The 21,137-nt window shown below is 35.8% G+C and overlaps 2 protein-coding genes across 7 annotated transcripts in view; one reads left to right on the top strand and one right to left on the bottom strand.

Annotated features, from left to right (window-relative positions):
• LOC144971364 (monocarboxylate transporter 14-like) overlaps nucleotides 1-18,195 on the bottom strand; it is a 51,006-nt gene extending 32,811 nt beyond the window's left edge. Inside the window, exon 1 of one of the 6 annotated variants that reach the window (XM_078912154.1) lies at nucleotides 18,086-18,195. The gene's annotated coding sequence lies outside the window, so the exon portion shown is untranslated. The other 5 variants (XM_078912159.1, XM_078912158.1, XM_078912155.1 and 2 more) reach the window with 5 other exon arrangements.
• Nucleotides 8,097-10,361, top strand: LOC144971365 (52 kDa repressor of the inhibitor of the protein kinase-like). The gene is made up of 2 exons (XM_078912160.1): nucleotides 8,097-8,373; nucleotides 9,006-10,361. The coding sequence occupies exons 1-2, from the start codon at nucleotides 8,255-8,257 to the stop codon at nucleotides 9,163-9,165; spliced, it is 279 nt and encodes a 92-aa protein (XP_078768286.1). The 5' UTR covers nucleotides 8,097-8,254; the 3' UTR covers nucleotides 9,166-10,361.
• Nucleotides 18,196-21,137: the final 2,942 nt, after the last annotated feature.

Raw genomic sequence — 21,137 nt, 5'->3', positions numbered from 1 at the left:
CTTTGTTGATCAAAATTATAGTACATAGTCTATAATTAAATGTTGCTTTCCTGTTTGAGTAAGAAAAACCTATGTTTGTGTTGGGTGGGTGTGAATTTTTGGGAAAATTTCTGAAAATGACTGGTAAGGAAATCATAATTCCAGTTTCTTGATTGGTCACTCGACACCTTGTTGAAGGGAGCATAACTACAAACTCCTTGGACAGTCATCCTTAGGGGCAAAAAGGCAGTGAGTAGTGAGTGATAAACTATGCAAACAACTCGATACCACAATTGATGTTATGCATTTAAGTAAAATACTCACCAGGACTGCTCGCCGAAACAATCGTAACCAAGACACAATACTATCTGTAACATTAAAATATAATGTTTTCAACACGTTAGAGAGAACCCGTTGAGAAATGTATCACCTGTAATACAGAGATAGCAAACATCTGAGTAATACTCTTCAACAGCTCTAACGTCACTTTCTTCCTAATGACGCATGGTGACTTAGTAACACTGGCTCTAAACTTCGGAACAATGGCGGACGCGCGTATGAAATATTTCTCCGGCGAGCATAAAAGCGTATCCAGAGGAAAAACCCCCATAAATTTGATAATGTTTTGACTTTTACACATTCTGATCACAAGGCATATGAAACGTTCAGCGTGACTGAATCCAACAGATATCGCGTGTTGCACATAAACGTGTTTGTTGCAACAATGCCGGTGTGTTTATTTTGACAGCGAGAATTCGTGAGCGTTTTACCAAACGCATTCTACAAATAGATTGCTAGGTCTTTGTGACCCAGATTGCGTAAGTCAATACCGATAAACGTAAAACGTAATGTTCATTCTGTTACAAAACGTTATGTATTTCTGTTCTTGTCTGTTTAAACAGAAAATATAGATTCCTTTATTCATCTCAGAGATAAATTAGTCTTGAGGGAAGAATGGAATAACCTAGGCGTCAGCCGCAGTGCAGCGCCGCAGAGTAAGCTAGTGTGAGATGACTTGCTCAAGGTCACACACGGGTAGTCGAACTCGGTGCCTTTCATACCGCGAAGCCACGCTATCCATTTACTGACACCAATTTTGATTACAGCAGACAGGTGCCGTCGTAAACTCACAGCCTGACTCGGACCAAATCAAACGGCAAAAGACACATCGATAATCAAAAAATGAAAATTAATTGTGAGTTGTATTCAATAGTTCATCGAACGGGGTCATTCGTCTCTTTGAGCCCTATTACTGATGACAACTCACTCGGCGGTGCACTAATCTATTGATGCGATAAATTTAGGTAAAATTATCACAGCTTCCGCCAGCCGGATATAATGTAACACTATCGACATTGAATGTTAATAGATAGAACGAAATTGACGTCACTCAGTTCTCTGTTACTGTTTTGAGCCAGCCATTTTTATAAGTTCTCACTAATAGGATTCAATAGTCTGATGACACGTACGCCCAGCAACGAGCAGTTTGATTCTGAAACAAAGAAATTCGGTACTTTTTATTCTTCTTTGCTATCCGCGTTTATGAGTTATTCTCACTTAACTGTATTAACCAGACTAAAACATTCAAGGTTACACACGGTTTTGTGTGTTGGTCCGTTATACTTCCGGATGGCAATGTTATGAGCTTCTTAGCCAAGCGCATACTATCTATTGAAAGCGGAGGGGACAGTGATATATTTTTTCATTTTATAGATAGTATGCGCTTGGCTAAGAAGCTCATAACATTGCCATCCGGAAGTATAACGGACCAACACACAAAACTGTGTGTATCCATGAACGTTTATAGATAGTATGCGCTTGGCTAAGAAGCTCATAACATTGCCATCCGTAAGTATAACGGACCAACACACAAAACTGTGTCTATCCATGGACGTTTATAGTCAGGTTAATACAGTTCAGTGAGCATTACTCATAAACGCGGATGGCAAAAAACAATAACAAAGACCTGAGTGACGTCATCTTCGAACTATCTATAGTCCGTTCCACGTGTTGACGTTAACTTTCTAGTGGATTTTTACGATAATGGCTCGAACACTAGAAATTGTTAGTGACGTTAAGCCGAATTTTTTTCATCCGTTACAGTACCATACTTTGGGTTTTTTCTTATTTACGGTATAGATAGTATGCTCTTGGCGAAGAAGTTCACAACATTGCCATCCGGAAGTAAAACTGGCCAACACACAAATTGTGTGTAACCTTGAAGGTTTATAGTCTGGTTATTGAGTTTAGTGAGAAGTACTCATAAACGCGGATGGCAAAAAACAATAACAAAGACATGAGTGACGTCATCTTCGAACTATCTATATACAAAATATAAAGGTCTGTGATGAGTGGACATTTGGATGAATTACAACAACGATATTATACACAGTGAATTCTGTTGTAAGTACAATCTTTTAATTACCTACAGGCTTGGCCAGAGGTTTACATTTTACGAGATTCATGTGCACTACTCACTAACGACAATGCTACCCTTAGTTCAATATGACACAGCACATTGTACACTTTTATACATTTGACATAGACAATTGTAACAATAAATAGTTAAAAGCCAAATGCGTAGCTTGCTATTGTGATTTCTACATTCCTAAAAATGATAGCAATATGGATTAAATATACACAAATTGTCAAAATGAGGAGTATAGCACTGACAATACTCTTCAACAGTCGTAACGTCACGTCCTTCCAAATAACGCATGGTAACTAGTAACACTGGCTCTAAACTATAGGAACAATGGCGGACTCCGTATGAAATATTTCTCCGGCGAGCATAAAGGGTATCCAGAGGAAAAACAACAACATAAATTTGATCATATTTTGACTTTTACACATTCTGATCACAAGGCATATGAAAAGTTCTAGCCAGCATGAAAAATAAAAAGTAATGATTTTCTTTGTTTAGAACCAAGATGGCCGCCGTTGCCGGGCGGCGTTACATCAGACTATTGAATCGTATTTACAAGTATTTCTCCAGAGTAGAGCCGAAGCGAGGAATTCTTTTTCCTGACATGTTGCGAATAGCAATACTATTAACATAATATAGAACACAACCAGGATCTCAGAGTGGAGGGGTCAAATTGATAGTTATGTCATTATAATACTCTTCAACAGCCGTAACGTCACTTATTCATCTATTGTTCTTTTATTTATTTATTATATATTATTATTATAATCATTATCATTATTATTATTATTATTATTATTATTATTATTATTATTATTATTATTATTATTATTATTATTATCATTATTATCATTATTATTATTATTATTATTATATTATTATTATTATTATTATTTTTATTTATTATTATCATTATAATTATTATTATCATCATGAACATTATTTATTATTATTATTATTATTATTATTATTATTATTATTATTATTATTATTATTATTATTATTATTAATATTATTATTATTATATTATTATTATTATTATCATTATTATTATTATTATTATTATTATTATTATTATTATTATTATTATATTATTATTATTATTATTATTATTATTATTATTATTATAATTATTATTATCATCATGAACATTATTATTATTATTATCATTATTATTATTATTATTATTATTATTATTATTATTATTATTATTATTATTATTATTATTATTATTATTATTATTTTGGGTACAGCTGGGGCGACCATCCCCAACCCAGCGCGTCCACAGGTGGCGGATCGTGGAACGGCCTACAGATCCTGATCTATAGGTTAGCTGTAAAGCCGCGGACCAACTGGCGATAGTCGTGGAGAGTGAGGTTGGGTAGTCTGGCAGCACAGCTACACATACAAAATGCCTCATATACTCTATGAAGGGACTATCAAGGTGAATGGGAGGCGCCACTCTTTAAGATTCAACCCGACAAAAACCGACAACGGCATAATATTCATGGGCGGGGTAGTCAAGACTGGCCTCAGTAAGTAAAATCCAATCGTTGTGAAGGAAATGACAGGCCCTGTCACTGCCGCAGGGTGTTTTCAGCTTTGATTTTTATAAATTTACCGACAGAAAAGAAAATACGTTTCAGAAATTGCGATTTAAATCCTATTTTATTTGCGGGTGAAAATCATTGACATTGCACTTTGTTTGGTAAAAATCGGTAAAAAATTACGACTTTGGTGATGAATAATGACTTTGAAGACCATTATTGTAAACTTTTAAAAATATTATGAATAATTTATAACTCCCTTATTTGTGGGTCGATTTTGTCATTCGAGGTATCAATTTTATTGTAATAAAGAGATAGGAACTTCAGAGTTATTTTTTCTGATGCGAAATTATTACTTTGTAATTTTAGCACCAAGAAAAATAGGTGGTAAATAAATTTGTTACACCTCTTTGATAGACCGCCGAGGTCCGTTCGTGTAGATTTGTGAATCAAGCATCTCAAAGTCTTCGACCAATCACAGGCTGGCCGAAACAAAGACGCTTCTCCCCGTCGATGTATTACGCTATTGTTATGCAAGGAATATAACACCTTATGGAGTAGGCCTAAAAGCTAAAATCTAAAAGTAAAAAATATAATTCTGAGGAATTTGAAAGTCACCTTGCTGAAATCAGCTTGAAAAAAGAAGTACATTGGTCTTTGTTTCATAAAAATCGGTTGAAAACCAACTGTTTTACGAATAAATTTGATTTTAAAAATTGCTTTTGTTTATTTTAGCTTTTTTTAGCAACTTTTTTATTTATCGGCCGATTTTCTTGATTTTTATATCATTCTTTATATCTCAAAGAGACGAGATCAGTGATATACTTTGTTTGTTTCAAATGTAACTAGAACTAACTAGAAGGGGAGTTGGAATTATACTAGATAATAAAACGGCGCGAGCAGTCAAAGGATTCTGGCCCATATCAGACAGAGTAATGGCAATCAAACTACAAGCAAAACCTTTTGATTTTGATATTTTACAAATATACGCCCCAACCACCAGTCACGATGATGAAGAAGTGGAAAATTTCTATGAACAAATAGATAAAGCAATGCATCAGTTTAAGTCTTCAGACATAAAACTCATCATGGGCGATTTTAATGCCAAGGTGGGCCGAGAAAGAATAGAAGATATTGTGGGCCCACATGGTCTGGGAGACAAAAATGACAGAAGTGACCGTCTTATTCAATGGTGCCGTCAACATGATCTGACAATCACAAATACTTGGTCAACAAACCACAATAGAAGGAAGTGGACATGGAAAAGTCCTGGAGATGGAGTGAGAAACCAAATAGATTACATACTCATCAGCAAACATTTCCGAAACTCAGTGTTGTATGCCAAATCTATGCCGGGGGCTGACTGTAACAGCGATCATATACCTGTGCTATGCCCCATACGAGTTAAATTGAAAATCTGCAAAAGAGCAAAGGCTAAACCTAAATACCAACTAGACATTCTCCGGGAAGAACAGAAGATACAAGAAAAATTGAACTATCAGTAAGAAACAAGTTTGAAGTGCTTGGAGAACTAACAGATATAGAAGAGAAATATGAGCAGTTTAAAGACAGTGTTGCTGCATTATTAGAAGAAAATGTTCCAACCACACTTAAGTTGCAGAAGAAGAAATGGATTACTCCAGAGATATTAGAACTAATGAATGAGAGAAGAAAGCCAAAAATCAGGAAGAAAAATACAAGACTCTGAACAGGCAGATAAATAGAAAATGCAACGAAGCTAAAGAAGACTGGATAAATGAACAATGTCACTATATGATGTCCTGCAAAGAAAAAAATGGCAAATTCTTCCATCAGAAAATCAAAGAAGTGACAAACAAAACTAAATGCTAAAAGTGGATGCATCAAAGACAAGCGTGGAAACACCATCATGGACAAAGACTGCATTCTAAACAGATGGTCAGAATATATTGAAGAACTTTTTTTTGATAATCGAGGAGAAATGCCTATGATAAAAGAACTGGAAGGGCCTTCTATAATGAAAGATGAAGTTAGGAACGTCATGAAAAGCATGAAAAATGGAAAAGCTGCAGGACCTGATGCCATAACAATTGAAGCCTTGACTGGCCTGGGTGAATAGGGGATTGAATTCATCACAAACCTTCTAAATCAAGTGTATGGCACAGGAAAAATGCCAACTGATATGAAACGATCCATTTTTATAGCATTACCAAAAAAGCCAGGGGCAGTTGATTGTGAACAACACAGAACTATTAGCCTAATGAGCCACCTCACAAAAATTCTTTTGAAGATAATTTTACTAAGAATAAGAAATAAAATACGACCTGAAATTGGGGAGATGCAATTTGTTTTTTGTTGAGGACAAGGGTACCAGAAATGGAATATTCACATTATCAATGCTGATGGAAAGATGTATTGAAGTAAATAAAGATCTGTATATGTGTTTCATCGACTAATCAAAAAGCCTTTGATAAAGTACAACACGAAAAACTATTCAAAATTCTATCATCCTTGGACATTGATGGTAAAGATTTAAGAATATTACGGAATTTGTACTGGGAACAAGAAGCAGCAATGCGTGTTGACAGCGAGCTAAGCAGTTTTACACCTATTAGAAGAGGAGTTAGGCAGGGGTGTGTTTTGTCTCTAGATTTATTCAACCTCTATAGTGAAATGATATTAAGAGATATCGAACATAAGAAGGGGGTGTGTATTGGAGGAAAGAATGTAACAAATCTGAGGTATGCAGATGATACGGTTCTACTGGCAGAATCTGAACATGAACTACAAGAACTACTGGATGTTGTAGTCAGGAGTAGTGAAAATATGGGACTGGAACTGAATATATCTAAAACAGAATGTATGACGGTATCTAAAAATAATAACCCACCAGCCTGTGTAATAACAAGCAGAGGACAAACAATACAACAAGTTGAATGTTTCAAATATTTAGGCTTCAATGTAACATCCAATGGAAAATCAGATTGTGAAATAAAGAAAAGAATAGTTATGGCGAAGAATGCATTCAACCAGATGCATACAATTATGAAAAACAGGAATATTAGCATGAAAACAAAAATCAAAGTCCTGGATTGCTATGTACTGTCTGTGCTGCTATATGGTTGTGAGAGCTGGACCATAAACAAGACCATGGTTAAAAGACTGGAGGCAGCGGAAATGGGGTTTTACAGAAGAATGATGAGGGTGTCATGGGTGGAAAGGAAAAGAAATGAAGAAATTTTAGAAATGGCAAACATAAAAAGATCACTGATAACAAAAATCATCAAACGCCAAATGGAATTTTTAGGACACATTATCCGCCACCCTGGTTTGGAAGTACTCGCCTTGACTGGAAAGATGAATGGAAAAAGAATAAGAGGAAGACAAAGAATAACTTATTTGAAAGGGATAAGAACTTGGACAGATGAAGCTGAGAAAGGTGGCGCTGCTTTAATAGAATTGGCAAGAGATAGATCAGCTTGGCGGAAGATGACCTCCGACGTCTGCTTCAGATATGGAACTACATGAGATGAGATTATTATTTTTATTATTATTATTATTATTATTATTATTATTATTATTATTATTATTTTATTATTATTATTATTATTATTATTATTATTATTATTATTATATTATTATTATTATTATTATTATTATTATTATTATTATTATTATTATTATTATTATTATTATTATATTATTATTATTATTATTATTATTATTATTATTATTATTATCATTATCATCATCGTTATTATTATCATCATCGTTATTAATTTAATAATTATATTCTGTCATTATTTTATTACTGCTACGATTATATCATGTCTTCATTTTCATATTTCTAATCATAATTAAGAGTATTGTTCAAAGTGGTCACAGCAATAATGACCTTTTTATCAATATAAATTCATTATTACAGATTTTTCATTATCATCATCAGTATGATCATTATTTATTTATCTATTTATTTATATATTTGTTTATATTTTAATCTATAGCTAACCACTGCTAGTCTGACTGATAGTCACTATCTCCAATGCACTCTTACAATCCTCCACCTAACTCCTCCTCTCCTCATATCCCTCGTTTCACTCAGTCACTCTTCTTTCCTTTTATTCACCCATCCCCATCCTTCTATCCATCTCTCCATCCACCTACAGAATCTTGGACCCGCCTAGACGCGCATCCAACTTGCTCACTCGTTCATCGCACCAGAGAGATTGTATAGCTAACGCTTCGAGAGCTCTCTCTAGCCAAAAAGCCCGTATCTGGGTCAACAGCTGATCGTGGAAATAAGCGCGTACAACAATGAGCTAAGATGGCGCCGACGCCGACAACACATAACAAATGCCAGTGGTGTTCCGGTATCAATTGTTCAAATTCTCGACACAAGAGACCAGATTTAGGTTTCTTCCGTTTCCCAAAGGATCCTGAAAGGTGAGAAAATTAAACTTTAATCTATTAACCTTAACAAATAACTATATTTCTATATTAACACGTCTAGATTGTGTTACTAGAGAAAATGAACATTAGATTTCTGATCCAGTTCTAATCTACTGCACCCTGACTGTGACCCTTAAAGGTGGCTCTGTTGGGGGTGAGGCTAGCCATTATCTTCTTCTTCTTCATCTTCTTCTTCTCATTTTCCATAATAGCAGATGTGGTTGATTTAAAACACAGTAAAGGGTAGGGGGCGACGGTGTAGCTACACGGCATTGAATTATAGCCATATATGTTGTGCCAGTGGATTTATGCTTAAAATAATTGAGCTTTTATATAGCGCAATATCCAATAAATATGCTCAAAGAGCTTTAGAGGGATGACTAGATAGGATGTACATTGACTAGACTTGTGATGCCTATGTCTAGATTCTAGTACAGTAGTAATCTCAATGAAGTGAGCTTAGTTTTTTAGAAGTTTATCTAAAGAGAAGCATGCATCTAGTCTCTCTCGGCCAATTAGTATGTGCTTTTATGTACAAAATTAACTCTTAATCAGACCTAGCTCTCAATTAATTACTAATAATAGATCTAGATCCAATATTGAACTGCGTTAGTTATTTTTTACAGGTCCAGGCGTTGGGTCATCAACTGCAGGCGTGCTGATTTGGATGACAAGTCAGCTGATGCACTGTACAGACGAAATGTTTTATGTGAAGAGCCTTTTGATGCTTCCTGTTTCAGTGGCAGTCAAGACACGCCTTCAACAAGATGTTCCACAGGAAATTAGACAGCTGATGTTGCCATCAACTATGCAATCCCTAATACCAAATGAACAGAATGTAACAACTTGCATATCTGGGTATGTTGCAGTCAAATTAATGCCCCATGTGTGTACAGACTGTCAAGATTTATTGAAAGGTGACAAGGACCCTGGCAAAGAGAGTCAAGTATTCCTGCATGCAAAGAACCTTCAGGGTTGTAACCATGGCGGTCTCTGTGCACCAAGTTCAGAACTTCTCTGTATCATAGAAATTATGGAAAAGGAATTCAGAGACGCCATTACTCCCACACTGCACATTACTGGTCTGAGAAATAGGATCATTAGACGGCTTGTGGTAAGCATTCCACCCCACATGGGCCTTGGTTGCAAAAATGGAAAGTGTGATTTACTTTTTTATGTAGCTAATTTGTTCACTAATGCCAGTTAATGAATCAGACACTGTCAGAAAAACAGCCCACCCATAGAAATAGGAAGGCTGCCACATTTAGCCATGTCGTGTAGATTTGATATGTCGCTGATTTGTTTTCTTACCGGTATGCCTGTTGTTGTTGGCTTCCGTCTGTATACCGAGGTTATCAATTCTGGTCTGTCACTGTCAATCATCGGTGTTGATGCAGCATTGTCCCCCTTTGTGATTTTACAGAGCCATTTTTCAGTTTATAAAATGTGTTTTAGATTAGATTCTACAATACTTACACGAGAGTACATGTATTTTGTATTTCTCTCCTTCATTATGTTTAATTGTACTTGTGGTCATTAATCTATGCAACGCAACTTGACGTCATCTTAGTCATGCATACTATTTTTTCATTGTACATATTATTTTGAACTATACGTGTGTTAATTAAACACATAGTTACACACACACACACACACACACACACACAGAGAGAGAGAGAGAGAAGAGAGAGAGAAGAGAGAGAGAGGAGGAGAGAGAAGAGAGAGAGAGAAGAGCGAAAGAGAGAGAGAGAGAGAGGAGAGAGAGAGAGAGAGGGAAGAGAAGAGAGAGAGAGAGAGAGAGAGAGAGAGAGAGAAAGAGGAGAGAAAGGAGAGAGAGAGAGAGAGAGAGAGAGAGAGAGAGAGAGAGGAGAGAGAGAGAGAGAGAGAGAGAGAGTAGAGCTGTTGAAGAGAGTTAAAAGCTTGTGAATACAGGTTTGTTTCTATTAAGTTTGTTTAAAATAAATCATGATTTTCGCTGTAAAGTTGAGTTAAATTTATTTTTTGTCAAAGTTTATCCCCCCCCCTCACCCCTCCCACCCGCCTTCTCTCTCTCTCTCTCTCTCTCTCTCTCTCTCTCTTCTTTTGTGTGTGTGTTGTGAGTCTTCACACACACATCATTATTATTATAAGTAATTTATTTTAGAATCTTACAAAGTTATCGTAACCTGATCTAGAGAATCAAACTAATCTGTACGATTTTGCACATAAAGCCTGAGCCGATAGTAAAGAAAAAGAGCAGCCGATCTCTAGCAGACGAAACACACATTCAGTGATCCGCGCCTATTTCGTGACACACAATTTTTCGGTGATACGCAATGAAATGCATTGTTGTCATGGAGAGCGGGAGGGAAGAGAGAGCTCTCTAAGCGTTAGCTTCTAAACTCTCTGATCGCACTCAGTGCCCTCTCCTTCTCATCGTTCCATCCCTACTTGACCATCTCCAACTCCAGTAGTTTAAATTTCTTCTTTCGGGTTGCATACGCCCTACGAGGTGTTAATTAATTTCTTTAATCTTGCGTATACACGATCCCGTCATCATTCATTCGTAAGGGTTATTTTCAAATATATTTCTTTTCCCTTTCTTCCCTTTTTCTTTCTTTTAAAAAAAATCCTCCCCCACCCTCTCCCTTTATTAATTCTCTCCAAATTACGTTAAAATTACAAATATTCTTTCTCACCTTTTCCTCCACCTTCATCTCTACCTAAATACATACCCACACACTAACTCCTACCAGTATTAGACCGACCACTCACGGAAACTTACATCATCATCATCATCATCATCATCATCATCATCATCATCATCCATCTCATCATCTCACTTCATCTATCTATCTATCTTCTACTATCTACTATCTATCTATCTATCTATCTATCTATCTATCTATCTATCTATCTATCTATCTATCTATCTATCTATCTATCTATCATCTACTCTATCTACTATCTATCTATCTATCTATCTATCTATCTATCTATCTATCTATCTATCTATCTATCTATCTATCTATCTATCTATCTATCTATCTATCTATCTATCTATCTCATTTTGTTCGTTTGTATATTTGGTATACAAACCACCCGATTTATCACTCTCTCATCCCCATCCCCATTTTAAAGACTTTTTAAAAGTTACTTTTACTCTACACACACACACACACAAAAATAAGATTATTTTTTAAAACTAAATTGTGACTTTACACATTTTAACGCAAGGGATACAATTTATTTTACAAAGTTTTATTGTCGTGAACTGTTTTTATCATCAATTTTCGGAACCCTATTAATTGCCATCCTTACGTCGTCAGAACGTAATATAGATATTTAATCAATATCCGCAACGTCAAAGTTTCTACCAATTTTCGAGACCTGACAGTCGCGGCGTCGTAGCAAACAGCACACAATAGGAGCGATCTATATTCGTGTTTTCGTCCAACCTAGTCATCAATCACATGATTTGTTGCTGTACAACGATTGGACATTTCTCAAATCATCTAAACACGCTGCTTTGTTTATGAAAGTTGTAAACATACCCATGAGTCATGCTGAGCAAAATGACCAATTGTAGCGTTTGATATTTCTCAAACTGTGAACACTTTTCACTATGTGGGTCATTTTGAGCACATATTCCAATGTGACCAATGACCTCGAGGACATGGAAATGTAATATAGATCAGCCCATTGAAGCGATCGTCGGTCACAGACCTCGTCCCAAATTATGTCGATCACAACTAACTAAGAAACGTCGCCGTTTTCTTACACCCAGCATACATAAATGACGAATATAAACAAACAACAAGTAAGAACACACAGAGACACTTTAGATCAGTCCAGAGATCAAAGTAGAAATAGTGGAGGAACAAATACAAGAAACACAACCACAGTTATCAACCTGAATTGTTGTAATTTAATTATACTAAATATAAAGTTTAAGCTGGAACATCTAATACAAACCCGCCATCCCAATTGTTCTAATTGCAACGGAATGATATTGACAGCAAATCCTGTTTTGATGGCTTTTATAGACAACCGTCCATGGGAATAATTGTAATGAAACAACTATTCGATTCATTGTCAAAAATCCAAATTAATGGGAAAACTCAGCCACATGTAGTACTTGCTGGAGACTTCAACCTCCCTGATATCAATTGGGAAAACCTAAGCATCAAACCAAATCCACAATGTGGCAAACAAATGAATGAAAAGATTCACCAAATCGTCCAGGACTTCAACATGACCCAAGCAGTATGGAACCAACTCATGGGGAAAACACACTTGACATCATCATCAGCACACATTATGACTTTTTTCAAAACATACAAGTTCTTCCAGGAATTAGTGAACATGACATTGTAAAATTTGTAATTAAAGCTAAACTGCAAATCAGACAAAAACCATCGAGAAAAGTATTTGTATACTCAAAAGGAAACATGAACGCTATATTGATGACCTTAAAGACAACTTCTTTGAAGGTTTTGAAACCCAAGCAAGTTTAAATGATGTAAATAAAAATTGGGAGATTTTCCAGATAACCACCCTGGAATCAGTCAATAAACACATCCCGAGCAAAATCTTAAGTAGAAAACAACACTTACCTTGGATGACAGGAAATATCAAACGTCTAATTCGACAAAAGCAACGTCGCTAAACACAGCAAAACGGTCCAACATTAACAGGACCGGGACAATTTTAGAGTTCTTCGTAAGGAAATAAACACACAACTTAAGACCGACATTCTCAAAACTGACTCCGATTCTAATATAAACCTAAACGGTGGCATCAGAAATCGCGTCTGGAAAAACATCACATTTAAGCGCTGGAATCAGGCATATGAGTTTTACAAAAAAACAGATCGAATGAAAACTACTATAGACCAGTGTCCCTGACGTCTGTCACAAGTAAAGTACTCGAGCACAGTGTGTTTCATTTAATAATGGAGCACTATGAAAGACAAATGTGCTAGTCATTTATCAGCCTGGTTTCCGAAAACATAGATCTTGTGAAAGTCAGTTCCTAAACACCATAGAAGAAATAAGAAAGGCATTAGAAAGCAGAATAGAAATATATCTACTTCTTTTAGACTTTTCGAAGGCATTTGACATTGTTCCACTCCTCAGACAAATGGAACACCAAGGAATTAATAACATCGAACCAAAGTCCTCCCGAAAAAAAACTTTGATGAAGACAACGACTTAAAATAGAAGGATCAAAACTTTCTTGGTTTGAAGACTTGCTCTGCGATAGAACTCAGGAAATAAACCTGGATGAACTTAAGAGTGAGAAATGCAAAGTTTTATCGGGTACCAGGAACTGTCCATGGACCGTTATGCTTTCTAACATTAATCAACGACTTAGCAGTAAATTCACAATTCCAACACACATAACCAACACTTATAAAAACAGTTTCTTCCCAATAACCATCAAGAAATAAAACACGCTCCCACTAGAAATCCTAGATACTACCAACAACAACAAATTTGGTCAACTATTAAACATTTATCTTTCAACTCAATAACCCAATAATAGAGAAAGTCACCGCATAATTAATTGTATAAAATCCGCAGTGATGGGTAATTCTCTTTTTGTCGATAAAGACGTTGAACTGAACTTGATCGAGCTGCTTGGGTCACCGAAATATCTTATAATATTATGTGCAGGGGCGGTTGCTTACTCAGGTGTAAAATGAGTACCTGAGCGGAAGCAGTGTTGTCTGTGTTGGAGGGAAATGTTATCTCGCTCAACAGGCATCATGTCTCGTCTTCATGTTGCTATTGGCTTAGGAGCCCTTTTTAAGTGACTTGAGCTCACTCAGTGGATATTGCGCAATATCAATGTTCTAGTGGGTTTATTTTTTTAGAATGTGTGTATATTGTGTGTAAAAAAACAAAACGGGGGGGGGGGGGGGGGGGGGGCATGTGTGGTTTGAATGTTAAAGAAATGTACTCACGTAACTGGCTTTTACGATAATAATAATAATAATAATACACATTTATATAGCGCTCATTCTCGTGTAAAACACATGCCCTGGGCACTTTACAATATAAGTATCAATTTTAAGTGAAAAAAAAAAATTCATAGCCAAATCAAGGATTCATAGAGTCAATAAAAACAAATACAGTAAAAATGTGTCTTGAGATTCTTTTTAAAGGTAGGTAAAGACTTGCACTCCCTCAGACCACGTGGTAGTTCATTCCAAATCTTGGGGGCCGAAACAAGCAAACGATCTATCACCAAATTTTGTTCTTGATATTTTTTCCGAAATTTTCGTTTGGTCATTACATGATCTTAAAGTGTAATTTTCAAATTTACACATGACCACGTGATCTGTGAGTCAAACACTTATAAACAAGACACGCTGCTTTGTAATATGTGCGCTTTTCAATGGGCAACTCGTGGAGAGAGGCCAACAAAGGGGTTGCATGATCAATTTTTTTTTTGCCAAAAACTAATCTTCCTGCACTGTTTGGCAGTAGTTGTAATTGTTTAATAGAAGTCTGAGGCAAGTTGACAAGCAGGGAGTTACAATAATCTAGTTTCGAAAAAATGAGGGAAACAACCAATGTTTTACATGTTCCAATTGCAATATACTGACGGATCGAACTAATTTTCTTCAATTGAAAGTATAAAGATTTACAGAGAGCAGAAATGTAAGCTGACATTCTCATTTCTGAATCAAAATAGACACCCAAATTTTCACAGTCTTTGAAACTTTGATCTTTTCACCCCTAATCAACACCTCAAGACCATCATTCACCTTCAACTGCCCTCTATTTCCCACAATCATCACTTCTGTTTTTGACTCATTCATTTTCAACTTGTTTGCATCCATCCACTCTTTCACATCCGTCACACATTCTTCCACACGTTTCACAATATTTTCGAGATTTTTAGTTTTATCAGTAGCATAAAGTTGCGTATCATCTGCATAGAGATGAACGATTGACCTAATATATGTATATTATGTAAAAGAGGTCCATTTCTCGATCTTCCTCTACACAAAAATAATGTATATCACCCGATCACTGAAGTCTATGGATCCTTTCATAGTTGTTTCGGTATGGATTGCGATACACGTCTGTGCATTTAGATTTGTGAATATCATTTTTTAAAAAGAACAACATGACAACAGAAATTAGACATCCATATAAAATTTCTTCCTTCGAATATCAACTGTGATAACAGTCATTAATAGAAGGAATAGAAAATCCAACCTCAATGCACTACTTATCTACTCCAAAGACAATAACAATAACATAACTACAAGTTGAACTGCTGTGTGTGTCGGGTTAATGGACTGGGATTCTTATTTATAGCATCATGGGGCTCTACTCGGTGAATTAGTTGTGTAATATTCGTATTGATGATTAAAATCCATTTGAGCAAAACGAATAGCAATAAAAATGTGTCAGCTTGACTTTGTTATTTTAGCAGTAATGAGCATCAGTTGTTTGTGATGCGCGAGTATTAACGAAAAGCAGCATATGCAAAAATTGAGACGAAAAGCAGTATCTGCTAAATTTGGTAAAGATAGGGCGGCACAAATCAACTTCGCTCAATAGACCGACCGCCAGTGAATTATGTGCGTTATCTACATACCAGGGAAGAGATAAATTATAAAGTCAGTGAGCCTGTTATTAATTCGGTGAAGTATAATATATATGTTTGTAGCCTATTTGAAACAATTCAAATATAATTGCTGAGCTACGCCATTGAATGCAACTTTGTTATGATTATGTTTTCGAACGAGAAAGATTAAGATAATAAACACATGTAAATGTAAACATTTAAAAGTTTGAGTCATTTTTTAAATTTGGCATTATGAGAAAACTATTTGGTCTATCACTGCACTATCGGTATTCAAAATTCGTATCATCACTTAAAATATAAATATTATGCAAACAATCACATCACAACATTTCGTAACTGTGGAGGAATTTCGATATTCCACCCGAATGGGACATGGAACGGACTATGGTGTCCATTGAAATGTTAATTTTAACACATTTTGCAATCCATGATATCCGTTTATGTAACACACTCCGCCATCATGATATATGTTACCAACACACATAAATATAACCTGACACATTTGTAGTCTGATGAATGGAATTTAGTGGGAGCTGGCTGATCAATAACATGGCTGTAAGAAAATAATAACACAAAAAGCCCAGTGACCTCAGTTCCGATCTGTGTATTATAGATCGTCCACACGAGAAGACATAACACAGTATTCATTGTATCTAATTTATTATTTACGTCCATTGTCTGTACGCACAATTCAATTTTGTATTTTTATCTATTGAAGCGAAACATCTTGTTTTACCGTCAACTTTATTCTAGCTAAAAGAGGTCGAAGGAAAGCCGCCATCCGGTGCAGGGTTGCCAGTTTGGCATTTTAAATGCCAGATTCCAAAAATCTGGCATTTTTGAAAACCGTTTGGCATTAGAAAAATCATTTGGCATTTGGCATTTTCATTTGGCATTTTCTTTTCTTGTATATTATACTTCAAATGACACCTTTACTCTGCACTTGAACCAGATTCAACAAAAAACATCATAAGAAACACGAAACAGTAAGTTTTCGTAATTGTCAATAATTATTTAACTGTTTACGTATTTACCTTTCATGTTAATGTATTTCTTTTTCATTCTTAAGATCCAACCGTGGTGTAGTGGTTTAGCACTCCACTTAGTAGTCAGTAGGTAAAAAATTACCCCAACAGGAAATTTAGTATAATTCAAAAAAAAAAAAAAAAAAAAAAAAAAAAAAAAAAAAAGGAAAACACGCAAGCCACCAGGATATGATAGTAAATTGTCTATCAAAAGTGAGTAGTTTTCTTAGTGGGGGTGGGAGTCAACAGACTTTGGCATTTTTTTGAGTGTTTTGGCATTTTTTGAGTCTTCCCCTGGCATTTTGTTGAAAAATAATCTGGCAACCCTCATCCGGTGGCAAGCCCAAAAAGCGTTTACCATATTGTTATTATCCTTTTAAATTTTTTTCTAGTGAAAGTTTGAATCTCTCTCTCTCTCTCTAACACCCAAACACACTCTCTATCTATTTATCTATCTGTCTATCAGTTTCTGTATATTATTATTATTATTATTATTATTATTATTATTATTATTATTATTATTATTATTATTATTATTATTATTATTATTATTATTATTATTATTATTATTATTATTATCATATATTATCTTACAAAAGGCTGAATATAGGAATTATCCTTTAAATGTCTCATACAATAGGGAATGAGATTAGCGGAAGAGTAGCGTCCCTTGATTGGACGTCACCTTACAGAGAGAACGTCAATTTGGTTTTGCGCATGCGTCTCTCTCTCGTCCTCGCTTTTTGTGAAGTGTCTCATACCGGAAGCGAGGACGAGAGACGGATGCGCAAAACCAACATGACGTTCTCTCTCTAATAACTTTTCCGCCGATGACGTCCAATCAAGGGACGCTACTCTTCCGCTAATCTCGTTCCCTATAGTTTATAAATACAAAATCTCATATAGCTTGCATTGTCTCATTCACAGACAGTTTTACACAACTTTGAATGTAAGGAAAAATATATCAATACGACAATGTAAAATCGAAAATTACTATCATCGAATGCTGGTTATTGAAAATTGGTCATGGATGAATAACTCATACATTTACAAAGTTCATACTACAATGGAATATTAATGACAATGATACTCACGAAAGCAACAACACATGTCGAATATGTTGCAATCTCCTGCCAACATGACATTTTTGACTGCCGGTTCCCATTCACACCTAACGTTCTATCGACCTGTAACGACATAGAACGTAAGAACGTGCGGTGTGCAGTGTGTAGGGGGCATTATCATTAAACAAAACCGACGGAAGAACACACCTACATCAACAACATCCGTTTGTTTACATGTCATATATATTAATTGATTGTCTCTGGTTTACCATATGGAACTGAAAAAGATATCATAGTCCCATTTCATAAAGCAAAGACTAGTGTGATCTAACAAAAATGGTTCACAATTCATTGGAAGTGTAAACCCACTCTTCAGGAGGACTAGTTACATACCGTAATTAATGTGTGTAATTAATCTTCTGGTTTCACAGTGATGGTATTGTATTATCTATTCTAAACATATACTGGTCGTCAATAAAAGTCATCCATCATCGAGCTTTTGCATCCTGTAAACATATAAATCTGTCTTTACATCCTGCTATTTGTAATGATCTATTTCAAATCCCTCCTAACTTTCTCAGTATTTTAAATAACTCGATACAGAATTTCTCACAGTGCCGTCCCATGCTTCTATGGTTTTATTATCCCATCATAATTAATTCTCTCCTTACCAGCCATTTTCAGAATTTTTCATGAAACTTCAACTCACCCAACACAAAAATAGATTTTTGTTTCGACTCAAACAAAAAAGGAACAAGTACATTCTTTACATAATAATTTCTAGTGTCTAATTTTTATCGCTAGAATAAAGTATTTTCTTTATAATTTGTGATGTACCAAAGGATATCAGAATGAGAAAATTGTTGGTTGCATCGTAACGAATGTGACGATTTTCCTATGGGTGGTAAGGAGAGGATTACTGTTACCGTCTGCTGCACGTACTAAAACGCCCAAGTATGTCACTGAATAAGTTAAAGTCTAGCTGAGAAACGTGAGATGCCATATGACCGCATAATTAATCGACCAGTCCGGCTGATCAAAGCCCGCAGTAAAATTATCCTAAGAGTACACTATGACGCGTAAATAAACTACCTGACAGGCCAGCAGGAATAGCATACGCGGGATATGATTGGATTCGACCAAAAGGACCAGTGAAATTCTGGCACTAATGAATCCAGAAACATCAATGGTTTCTGGGATTGACTAAACTCCGGTCATATTTCTATATAAGCAATGATTCAACTAATTAGGTCTCTCTCTCTCTCTCTCTCTCTCTCTCTCTCTCTCTCTCTCTCTCTCTCTCATTCCATCAACTCTATCATCAACTTGCTATTATAGAGGTCAACTTGAAATCTATTTAACGGAAAACATTGTGTGGACAAGGATCTGGTTAAATTAATCGACCATTTGGTCATACGTTGACCAGAGCTGAAGCTATCAAGTGACCCACTGGGGCAACCAGAGAATGACTAAACCCTCTTCCGCACTAGGACAGGACTGTCCTGGGACAGTCCTGTCCCAAATCTGTAACATATAAAATTTAGAGAAATCTTCCGCACCTATTGGGACGGGACAAAACAGTCCCGTTGTGTCCCAAGCCGTACAAAATCAACGGGACAGGACTGTCCCAGTCCCGTGTTCATATCGTTTGTGATATTAGAAAAATATAGCAGCCTTCCGCACTAGGACAAAAAAGTCCCAAACTTGGCGGCGCCGTGTCAAAATTGAAATGCCTGTCTTTATTTTCTGCATCCCTACTGTTGCTTCTGCTGCTGCTAATGACACTAAAAAAGCGAAAATCCGAAAAAAAATGTCCAATTTTTTATACTGCCACGCCCCTGATCGCCTCGAAAAATATTAAGCAAAGCGGGCTTTGCGAGCGATGGACCGTACCTAGGTTTATCGGCCAGGTATTTGGCCACACACATTGCGTTTTCACCCCGGTTTGCCTGATCGTGGTTCGGACGCCTATCAAAACGTGCGTGTATGGAGCCTTTTAGAGGCTCCTCCATAAAACAACCAGGCTGAAGCAACCCTAGCACCGCCACCATTCACAGGATGGTCGCCACCAGTCACATCCAACTTCTACCAAATAGATAAGGAACCAGTTATAATAATTTGAGAAATGGACCATGAAGGGATGAAAATGAACTACCCATAGCCTAACTTTAATTAATTAAAATGTACTATTATTCTTCGGGCTAATTATGTGTGTGAGGCTATTCTGTTGATTTATATTAAAGTATTTCTGCTTTAACGGGGATTAATACTTAATACTTATCTTCTGAACCTATATATCCCTATATATAACGTCCCAAAATCTACCACTACGTCTATTAACTATTTAAAATTTTCTTACTATCTGCCGAGTTGTCAGGAACTTAAAACCGTATCAGGGTAAAAGTAGCACCAGACGACTTTTGTCTTTGAGGAAAACTATCTAACTTCTATTTGTCTATTCCCACTTGCCATTTCTCCTACATCGACGCCACACTATTGAAAATCGATCGATATTTGAAAAAAAAAAATTAAAATACGAGTTTTTCCGAGCTACGGCAGTTAACTGGTTAAAGGGGACATTTTGTTCAAAAGAAGGAAAAAAAATCTTCACATGTTATAATCCAGTCGACTGAGTGACACGGTCTGATTAGAATATCATTTATACGTATCGCACACTCTGTGTGTTCTTTATAATTGCACCGCCCGGAATGTTCACACTTCGTTTACTATCGTTGAGCTGATCTCCAAATTGAATCCAGTACAGGCGAGGCGAGTAACTACACATTTCACATTTCACATATTATTATTATTATTATTATTATTATTATTATTATTATTATTATTATTATTATTATTATTATTATTATTATTATTATTATTATTATTATTATTATTAGTAGTAGTAGTAGTAGTAGTAGTAGTAGTAGTGTAGTGGTAGTAGTAGTAGTAGTAGTAGTAGTAGTAGTAGTAGTAGTAGTAGTAGTAGTAGTAGTGGTAATAGTAGTAGTGGTAGTAGTAGTAGTAGTAGTAGTAGTAGTAGTAGTAGTAGTAGTAGTAGTAGTAGTAGTAGTAGTAGTAGTAG

This window comes from Berghia stephanieae, chromosome 4 (genome assembly GCF_034508935.2).
Source record: "Berghia stephanieae isolate SIO BIC M18660-M18661 chromosome 4, UCSD_Bste_1.3, whole genome shotgun sequence".
NCBI lineage: Eukaryota > Metazoa > Mollusca > Gastropoda > Nudibranchia > Aeolidiidae > Berghia > Berghia stephanieae.
The sequence above is the reverse complement of the archived record's forward strand: the minus strand, read 5'-3'. Positions and strand labels throughout refer to the sequence as shown.

Bases quoted from the DNA above. Each gene is read 5' to 3' on its own strand.
- LOC144971365 (XM_078912160.1), top strand. From the start codon at position 8,255: ATGGCGCCGACGCCGACAACACATAACAAATGCCAGTGGTGTTCCGGT. The intron at 8,374-9,005 runs GTGAGAAAATTA...TATTTTTTACAG, and splicing joins TTCCCAAAGGATCCTGAAAG to GTCCAGGCGTTGGGTCATCA.